At 49.9% G+C, this 10,588-nt stretch overlaps 1 protein-coding gene across 1 annotated transcript; it reads left to right on the plus strand.

The window, feature by feature from the left end:
- The first annotated feature begins 6 nt into the window (after positions 1-6).
- Positions 7-10,173, plus strand: LOC142475944 (uncharacterized). Its single transcript, XM_075581608.1, has 5 exons — positions 7-202; positions 1,190-1,258; positions 5,456-5,509; positions 7,800-7,853; positions 8,731-10,173. The coding sequence occupies exons 1-5, from the start codon at positions 188-190 to the stop codon at positions 9,316-9,318; spliced, it is 780 nt and encodes a 259-aa protein (XP_075437723.1). The 5' UTR covers positions 7-187; the 3' UTR covers positions 9,319-10,173.
- Positions 10,174-10,588: the final 415 nt, after the last annotated feature.

Consider the following 10,588-nt stretch of genomic DNA (forward strand, 5'->3'; position numbering starts at 1 on the left):
CCTCACACCCTCCACTCCACTATTTAAGTCTCCCCCTCAGAGCCCCATTTCACATCTTTTTGGAGTCGCTTATTTTTTAGATCCCTCGGACCCAAACCGCCCGTGAGTGATTTCTAAAAGGGGTCAGCTAAGAAAGTTCGGATCAAGAGGAGCCGCATAGTTTAAAGGCAGAACATTTCCAAGGGAGATGGAGACACCTGAGGTAAGATCTGATTAAAGGACAACTTTTGGGGAAGGAAAGGGTGACGGGGGAGTGTAAAAGGGGGGTGAGAGAGCAAGGTGGTGTGTGAGATTGGGGCAGCGCAAGAGAACGCAAAAATGATGGGGATTTGCTGCACACCAAAAAAAAACAATAAGTAGTGATACCTTTACCGGTGCCCCTAAGTCTCAGGGAAGACCGGCATTTCGTCCAATGTATACAATATGATTGATGGAAAAGGGCACACGGATTTGAATCAAAAAAGATCATTTATTGTGCCACAGACTACAATGTTTCGGCTGCTGGCCTTTCTTTACTGGCTTTAGTGTGTTTATCCACTTTACCTGGGAAAGGCCAGCAGGCCGAAATGTTGTAGTCTATGGCAGTGCAAGAGAAAACAGGTTGGGGGGGGATGTCTCGCAAGGTCGCTGACCCATGGGTGAGGGTCCCCGGTGGAAACTAGTCCTGGGCCCCTGGAAAGCTGTCTGTAGCCCTGGTCATACTAGCTGAGTAACATGTAGAAAGGACACGTATGTTCAGAATGAGTTAGCATGGTATTTTGAGAGGCATCATAGCAGGTAATACTGAGCTCTGCAAGGTCTGTCAGTATGAGGAAGGGTCCAATGGAGGAGTTGGAGGGTCCCAGAATATCTCTTAAAGCAGGGGTGCTCAAATCGAGGGGCGCAACATTTTCTTGCGGAGGAGGGGCTTGGCGCTTACAGAGGCCCCTCGCTATTCCCCACAGCATTTAAATTAAATGCCGGCGATCGCGCGTAAGGCCTCTGTAAGCTCCCTTTCCTTGTCTCCAGCGGCTTCTGGCGACAGCAACATGGCGTCAAATGACACTGTGAGGTCACATGATGTGGCGTTGCCATAGCAAAGTGATATCACATATATACGTCAGAACGCCGGAGACAAGGTAAGGAGGGGGGGGGGGAGCAGGGGGAAAAGGTTGCACAACCCTGACTTAAAGCATTGTCCTGCATACAGATCGAAGAATTGATATGCGAAGAGGAGCCGAAAATAACACCGAAAAGAATACCGTTTCGGGTGAGGAAGGTGAGTGATGAAATAGCCGTCACTGTGTAACTCTTCCAGTTACCTGCAACTTCATGCAGAGAAATAGCAACGCTTGTTTTTAACGTGTTAAGCGCCAAGGGGGAATTCACCTGCTGAGAGGTTAAGGGAGTTACTAACCCAAACTCAGCGACGTTTCTGTGTCTCTGTGATAACTCCCCCAGGACATGCCTGAAAACCAGAGGTAACTCAATGAATTTTTTCCTGGGGAAACATTTGATAAAATAGAAACATGACCTCGGAGACTGTGAGACCACCCCCCTCCCCCCCCCCCTCTTCCCTTCTACACTTGGCGTCCCAAACCCCACCATAACCAATACATAAATAACCACAAACACGAGGTCTGGCGATGCGAGGCCGCGGCTTTCTATTAAAACTTCAATTAACCTAATAAGTGCCAACCCCCTGCCGGAGTGCTCGCTCATTGGGTAAAGGCCAAAGGTACCTGATCCAATGGCCGTAACTCCCCCTACCCGGCCGTCTGGCGAGAATGGGCCCCAGGAACGCACACGTGTAAATAAGCCGCGCCCACTCGCCACTCCCACCACCTTTTATTTTATTTCTGTTATTCATTTTCATTGTTTATTTATTCTTTTTTTTATTTTAAACACGTACAACCAACATATTTACCAATATTCACAATAAAGGGCAGAGTGGGCGGGACTCTCATGGCAGGGCGTAGGCTGACCCCGCGCCTCTGTCTAATTCTAACCTCCCTGGTTCTTCCCCCGGCCGTGTCACCCTCACTGCCAGGGGAGGGGGGAGGGAGAGGCCAGTGGGGACATAGTCCACACTCACAGGTAAGGGAGAGCCTAGTCCCTCTGGTCATAGCGCCCGGTCACCGAAGGCTCAATGCTACTTTTCTGGGTTATTTTGAAGCAAGTTACACTGGGGAATATTTAGGGGTCACCCAGACACAGAGAGAACATTTAGGGGTCTCACCAGACACAGAGAGAACATTTAGTGGTCACCAAGACACAGAGAGAACATTTAGGGGTCTCACTAGACACAGAGAGAACATTTAGGGGTCTCCCCAGACACAGAGAGAACATTTAGGGATCTCACCAGACACAGAGAGAACATTTAGGGGTCTCCCCAGACACAGAGAGAACATTTAGGGGTCTCTCCAGATACAGAGAGAACATTTAGGGGTCTCTCCAGATACAGAGAGAACATTTAGGGGTCTCTCCAGATAAAGAGAGAACATTTAGGGGTCTCTCCAGATACAGAGAGAATATTTAGGGGTCTCTCCAGACACAGAGAGAACATTTAGGGGTCTCCCTAGACACAGAGAGAACATTTAGGGGTCTCTCCAGACACAGAGAACCCCACACACTTAGATACCAAAACCTCAGCCTTTCCCAAACTACAGGCGGAGGGGTCAAGATTCCAGGTGTTTAAATAAAACGTTGTTACCCGGAGTGTGTCTGGCTTTTATTGGAACTTGTCCTGATTCTGTCACCGAAACAGGTTATCTATCTGATCATTTCTCTGTGAGCATCCGACTGTCTCTTTTCTTATTAACCCTGCGTATGTCTGTCTCTTGTTATACTAGATCTGTCACTTTTCTTGTTCCTTTTGAGTGTATCTTGTGTCTCTTCATGTCTCGCTGTATCTCTATGGGGGCTTTGCACTAAGCTCAATGGGTTTGCGTTCTGGTTAAATGGTTTAATTAATTCATTGTTGATGTTATTACTGCTTGTATTCATTGGATTAGCTGGCTACTGTTTTTATTTACTTTATTTAGGTATGCTAATGTAGTATTTAATAATGAGCAAATAATCTATTATCCATATCTGGATAATAGTTATTTTGCACATTATTGTACTGTATGTGTTAGGGGGGTGTATTTAGTTAGAGATAATGTTTAGTATTTTTGTAGGCACAAGATTGGTACCGCAGGCCCGCGGGGACCCCGGGACGGCCGCGGGTTTTGCGCCTGTAAAAAGTTAAACAAAGAATTTTTTCAGAGTCCTGCTTTTTTTATCACCTGCTTTAGCTGGTGAGCTTTATTCAGCACAACGTTCAAGTATTGTATTGTATGTCTTTATTTATATAGCGCCATTAATGTACATAGCGCTTCACAGTAGTAATACATGTGGTAATCAAGTAAATAACAGATAATATAAATAACAGATCATGGGAATAAGTGCTTTAGACATAAAAGTAACATACAGAACGTACAGAGACAGTAGGAGGGAGTTCTGGTAAGTGCGTCTGCAGGGGACCAAGCTTTATGTTTCATGTGTTTAGAATAAGTACAATAAGTTTGCGTTGCTTAGTGAATCCCGCAGAAGGGCAGGATTCAGCGCAAACAGCTCATCGTACGAGCAAAGTTGGACTTTTTTCCAGGAAAAAGTCAGTTTTAGAGCGCAAAGGGCCTGTTTGCGCGGCTTAGGGAATAGCGCTCGGAGTAACGTTACGTTCTAAGAGCACTTTGCGCTCTTAAAATGACTTATCACTATTTATCACTGCTTATTGCATAGCCCCCTAAGTGTTTGCTAAGACTCTCACTGCTACAGTGCTAGCGTCCTAAAAAAAAGTGTGTGTGTGTGTGTGTGTGTGTGTGTGTGTGTAGGTAGGGGTGTGTGTGATAGAGCAAGAGAGCGAGAGAGAGAGAGATAGCGGCACAGAGTTTCGTTCCTATATATATATATATTCACACCTACAGTATACACACACACATGTTCCTGCTCCTAAAAAACTGCAGGAACGGAGTACCAACAGGTTCCTGCTCCTAAAATACAAACGCACAATCAGTTATATTCACACACACCCACTAAAATACACACAGATTGATACTCTTGTAGAAGCACAGACACACACTATTATATATATATATATATATATATATATATATATATATATATATATATATATATATATATACATACGCGCAGTGTTCGACAAACCTATACATTTGCTCGCCCCGGGCGAGTGGATTTAACCCCCGGGCGAGTAAATATTGGCCCAAGCAGCACACATTTGGTACTAGGTGGCGAGTAGATTTTTTGGTGATTTGTCAACCACTGCATACGCGCACACACAATCACACTTCTCATTATGCTTTACAAACATAGAAACTATCAGACAGTAACATACACTCACTCAGATACACACATTAATGGTTATATACAGACATATGCTCCCTCTCATTCTCACTACACATGCACCCTCTCGGTGTACAAAAAAAACAATGCTTATAAAATAAACTCAATACATTTTAAAAAAAACAATGCGTATAAACAAACCCCAATCGATATAAACAAACCCCAATGCATATAAATAAACCCCAATCGATATAAACAAACCCCAGTGCATATAAACAAACCCCAGTGCATATAAACAAACCCCAATGCATATAAACAAACCCCAGTGCATATAAACAAACCCCAGTGCAAATAAACAAACCCCAATGCATATAAACAAACCCCAGTGCATATAAACAAACCCCAGTGCAAATAAAAAAAAGAAACCAATGCATAGAAAAAATAGCCCAATGCATATTTAAAAGACACCAATACATATAACCCCCCCCCCCATGCATATAAAAACAACACCCACTCCCCCCCCCCCCCCCCAATACTTTAAAAAAAAAACAGACTTACGTTGTGGATGGTTCGGCCTGGCCCGGTGTCTGCAGGGGCTCCGGCCGGCCCTGCAAGTTCTGCAGGTCTTCTCTGTGGGCCCCGGCTCTCCCTGCAGCTGCAAGTCTCTCCGTCCCATGTGCTTTTAACGCTGGCGCACACGAGAAACTGGGCCAAGCTTACTTCCGGCACGCTGACATCAGAGATGTGCGCCGGCATTGGAAGCTTGGCGTGGGACAGAAAGAAGAGGCCTGCAGCAGAGGGAGATCCGGGACCCGGCCACGAGAGGACTGGCAGACGGCCAGGCTAGAGGTTAGGCCCAGCTTGCAGCACCGGCCGGGCCCTCCCACAGACACCTGGACCGGGACACCTGTCCCGGCTATCCCCCCCCTGTCGGGGAACGGGCCTTGCAGGAGTCTATTACTCCGAAGCGTTGCTAACATTGAGAAGCAACGTTGGGTTGTGAAGATTATTACTGTTTGAGTGCTTTGGACAATTGGCTTAACCGTCAAAACCCCCATACAGCACCAGGACATGTACTGTATAGGAGGGAGGAATACATGTGATCACATTACTATCCTCTGTATCACAGGCATGGAAGGAGGAGGACAGCGACGAGGAAGAAGCAAGAAACAGCGCTTCACAGGTAAATAGGAATGGCGGAGCTGTGAATCTGCCGCACACACGGTGTGTGTCATTTTTCATGTTCCTTTTGAGTGTATCTTGTGTCCCTTCATGTCTCGCTGTATCTCTATGTGTTTGCGAAGACTCTCAGTGCTACAGTGCTAGAGTCCTAAAAAAGGTGTGTGTGTGTGTGTGTGTGTGTGTGTGTGTGTGTGTGTGTGTGTGTGTGTGTGTGTGTGTGTGTGTGTGTGTGTGTGTGTGTGTGTGTGTGTGTGTGTGTGTGTGTGTGTGTGTGTGTGTGTGTGTGTGTGATAGAGCAAGAGCAAGAGAGCGCGAGAGTGAGATACAAACATATCTATATATATTTTTTTGAAAACGTTGTATGTTAGCAGTGCTTATGGGCAATCAGATTGGTCCGTTGGTCCGTCACTCAGCCTCAGGCCAATCTGATTGGTCCCTCGGCACCCCCGCCCCCGCACACCTCTCATTGGCCTGCTGCCTTCGCTCACCACACCTACACCACTGCCACACTCTCCCAAGATTCACTGAGCTTTGGGAGCCATTTTGACGCCTCACTGCTTGCTCTCACATCAGAAAATAAAATAACCCCACTGCTCATCCCCTGCCGAATACTCAGGTACAGTGTCTTCTTAGAAACAAACTATATGCCATTTTATGCATTTGCACCCCACCCTCACACAACACTCACCCCCGGCACCCAACACCGCACGGTAGCACGCCTCTTCGGACACCTCTGTTCACCGCCTCACCACCACCTCAACCCAATTTGTATGCCGCTCGGGACCACACACCGTACTCTCTAACGTGGCCCCACACCTCACGATCAGCGCGTCTTCACTCCCTCCCTCACCACTTGCGAACACGCACACCCTCTCTGGACCGCACACACTCCTCTGTACCACATCCCCAATGCCACGCCGGCACCCTCTCTGTCCCTCACACCTTACTGTGGATCCTGGAACATATCACGTTCAATGCGCCTGCCACCCCACAACCTCTGGTACTCACACGACGCACGCCCTCTCGGTACCGCACGCACTCCTCTGTAGTCTGCCAGCACCCCTCACGTTCACCGCTTACCCACACCTCCCCTCACCTCAGCAATGCCATTCCGCCACCCTCTATGGCCCGCACACCCTAATGTCGACCCAGCTCACCTTCACCGCGCCTCCCACACACCAACCTCTGTTACTCACACGACGCACGCCCTCTCGGAACTGCAGACGCACTCGGTCATCTACCCTGCCACCACACACGCATCACCACCCCTCCCCGTCAACCCTACCGCGGACACACCTCCCGTTCACCGCCTCACCCCGCCTCCCCTTCAACATCCCTTCCGTTCACCGCCTCACCCCCCCTCCTGTTCACCGCCTCACCCCCCCTCCCGTTCACCGCCTCACCCCCCCTTCCGTTTGCCGCCTCACCCCCCCTCCTATTCACCGCCTCACCCCCCCTCCCGTTCACCGCCTCACCCCCCCTCCCGTTTGCCACCTCACCCCCCCTCCCGTTCGCCGCCTCAACCCCCCACCCATTCTCCACCTCACCCCCCCTCCCGTTCGCCGCCCCTCCCGTTCACCTCCCCTGCCGTACACCTCAAGACATCACTTTGCCCGACGCAAGAGCACCAAACCCCTGAGCAGCACATCTTCAAAGCCCCCTCCTTCCCCCCTCCCCCCCTTTCTTCCCCTCCCCTCCTCCCCCCCCCCCTTTATCCCCCCTCCTCACCCTTCTCACCCCCTTCCCTCCCTTCTCCCCCCCCTTCCAGGGGCCCCGGCTGGTCCTGCAAGTTCTGCAGGTCTTCTCTGCGGGCCCCGGCTCTCCCCGCAGCTGCAGGTCTCTCTGTCCCATGTGCTTTTAACGCTGGCGCACGCGGGAAACTGGGCCAAGCTTACTTCCGGCACGCTGACATCAGAGAGGTGTGCCGGCATTGGAAGCTCGGCGTGGGACAGAAAGAAGAGGCCTACAGCAGAGGGAGATCCGGGACCTGGCCACGAGAGTACTGGCAGCTGGACAGGCTAGAGACCCAGCTTGCAGCGCCGGCCGGGCCCCCCACAGACACCTGGCTCGGGACACCTGTCCCGGCTATCCCCCCTGTCGGGGAACGGGCCGTGAAGGAGTCTATTACTATGAAGCGTTGCTAACATTGCGAAGCAACGTTGGGTTGTGAAGATTATTACTGTTTGAGTGCTGTGGACAATTGGCTTAACCGTCAAACCCCCCATACAGCACCAGGACATGTATAGGAGTGAGGAATACATGTGATCACATTACTATCCTCTGTATCACAGGCATGGGAGGAGGAGGACAGCGACGAGGAAGAATCAAGAAACCGCGCTTTAGAGGTAAATGGGAATGGCGGAGCTGTGAATCTGTCGCACACACTGTGCTATTAGCTGTTGTACAGGACACTATTTATGGAAAAGTCTGCAACACTTTACAGTGTAATAATACAGAACCTGCTGGAGATGTTTTAATGAAGGTTAGTGGGTCCCTGTTTCCTCGGGTCTCATGGGATGGGAGCGTTCCCCAAATCTGAGGTTTGTGCCCCTATTACATGGGGGGGTGGAGAAAACCATAGAAACAAAAGTAAGGAGGGACAGAGATAAATAAAAGAGATAAGATTAAAGGTGGAGAGAGAGACTGACTGGAGAGATAGGAAAGGCAGAGAGTAGGGAGACTTCTCATCCAAGGTGATGATACAGCTGTGACACATGGACACCTTCTCTGAGAAACCTTCCACTACCCATGTGGCATTACACCTCCACCGTAGGGGGTCCTGCGTCTGGGAGGGTCTGTGTAAAGGATCCTGGGGAGGGGCATATAACGGAGTTCTGGGGAGGGGTATATAATGGGTACTGGGCCTAGTGAGGTGGGTATTACGGGTACTGGGCCTGGGGAGGGGTGTATAACTGAGTACTGGGCCTGGTGAGGTGGGTATAACGGGTACTGGGCCTGGGTAGGGGTGTAGGGTATAACGGGTACTGGGCCTTGGGAGGGGTGTATAACTGGGTACTGGGCCTGGTGAGGTGGGTACAACGGTACTGGGCCTGGGGAGGGGTGTATAACTGGGTACTGGGCCTGGGGAGGTGCGTATAACAGGTACTGGCCCTGTGGAGGGCGGTATAATTGGGTATTGGGGAGGGGGTATAAGTGTCACAGGAACTCTTGCGATACAGAGTATCACTGTCCCTGGTTACAAACACTTCATGTCTCCTGCAGGTCAGCGGACGCACAAAGGTGGTGCCCTTTGTCCTAGAGGACGATGATGCGGACGACGAGGCGGACGACGAGTCAGACGACGAGGCAGACGATGAGGCGGACAACGAGGCGGGCTACGAGGCGGGCTGCAAGGCGGGCAACGAGGCGGGCTACGAGACGGGCTATGAGGCAGACAGCGAGACGGACAGCGAAGCTGACAGCGAGGCAGACAGCGAGGCGGACAGCGAGGCGGACAGTGAGGCGGACAGCGAGATGGACAGCGAGGCAGACAGCGAGATGGACAGCGAGGCGGACAGCGAGACGGACAGCAAGGCGGACAGCAAGGCACACAGCGAGGCGGACAGCGAGGCGGACAGCGAGGTGGACAGCGAGACGGAAAGCGAGACGGACTTCAAGGCGGACGACAAGTGGGGTGACGAGGTGGACAACAACGAAGGGGAATACGAGAGGTGTGGAGGGATGTGCTGCTTCCCCTTTCACAGGTTCGGGAGAAGATCCCGGGGGCAGGTAGCAGAGGGGCCAGGGCATAGAAACAGGGGTATTCTAGGGGCCCTGAGAAGTTGGTTTAACAGCAGGAGAGGCAGATAAGATCAGGAAGGCTGCGGGAGGGACAGGTACTAGAGGGAGATAGGAATATTGGGCATGAGAGGGTGAGAGAACTAGGAGCAGGGCCGGTGCACGGGTTTCATGCGCCCTAGGTGAAACTTAAAATTTGCGCCCCAGTTGTATAAAAATAATAATAAGATAAATAAAATAATAAAATAAACAGTGGCGTAGCTATCGGGGCTACGACCGCAACCCAGCGCGACGCATAATAAAAATAAAAGGGCGCCAAAATACTGGATAAAAAAAAGAAAAATAATTTTAAAAAAACCCATAAATAAATAAAAAATAATAAGAGTAAAAAATTATAATTATTATTAATGCGCCCCTAAAACCTTTGCGCGCTAGGCGACCGTCTAATGGACGGCCGGCCCTGCGAGATATGCGGGAGGAAAGGGGGTGAATGGGATAGATATGCAGGGGGATGGGGGAGCAGGTGAGTTATACACAGGGGCACAAGGGCCCCATCATCCGCATCTCTATATACTGAGTGTGCCCCTGTGTATAATAACGCTGATCTGTGCTGCTCCATCTGATCTCACTGCGCAGTGATCCAGGGACCCTCCGATCGCCATTTAATGGGGTCAGGAAGGAATTTTTTTCCCCCATTGCACAGCAGGGGTTATGTTTCGCCTTCTTCTGGATCACAGCAACAAACTGCCCTTTGTGCATGACTTATCAGTGAGATCTTTATACACCCTGCATTGATCTTCACCCCTTTGCTGCCGGAGGGGCCTGCAATGCATTGCTCTGCGTGTTACTATATCGCTCTGCAATGTGCTGCAGGCCCCTACCAGCAAAGAGATTAATTATTTCAATAAAATATTCTCTTTAATCCAACCTATGTGTAGTGTCTTTTCTATCCGTTGTATCTATTGCTAACAGCTCAGTGATTCTTCCCCAGGATCCTGCACTAGTGTCACGCTGCCAAGCCCGGGTGTGAGACAGGTTTATAGGGTCACATATACACTTCTGCCAAAACACACGTGCAAACAGGAAGCCCCTCTGATCTGTCATATCTTTTATTACACAAAACGGTTTCTAAAAGTGTAAAAAGAACATACATGGGATTCTGCTACAAATATCTCTCTAATTACAAACCAATTAGCAAATCATTCAGATTAGAGTCGAGCGAAAAGAAAGGGTTAAGTATCTCATGTACAGTATATGCAGTGCGGGCTGTTCTGCAGCATTACATGCAGGGGGCAACGTGTAGGGGATATAAGTAATGCTGATCTCAGAGCTGACCAGCTGA

The sequence above is a fragment of the Ascaphus truei genome, unplaced genomic scaffold (genome assembly GCF_040206685.1).
Source record: "Ascaphus truei isolate aAscTru1 unplaced genomic scaffold, aAscTru1.hap1 HAP1_SCAFFOLD_1447, whole genome shotgun sequence".
Classification (NCBI taxonomy): Eukaryota; Metazoa; Chordata; class Amphibia; order Anura; family Ascaphidae; genus Ascaphus; species Ascaphus truei.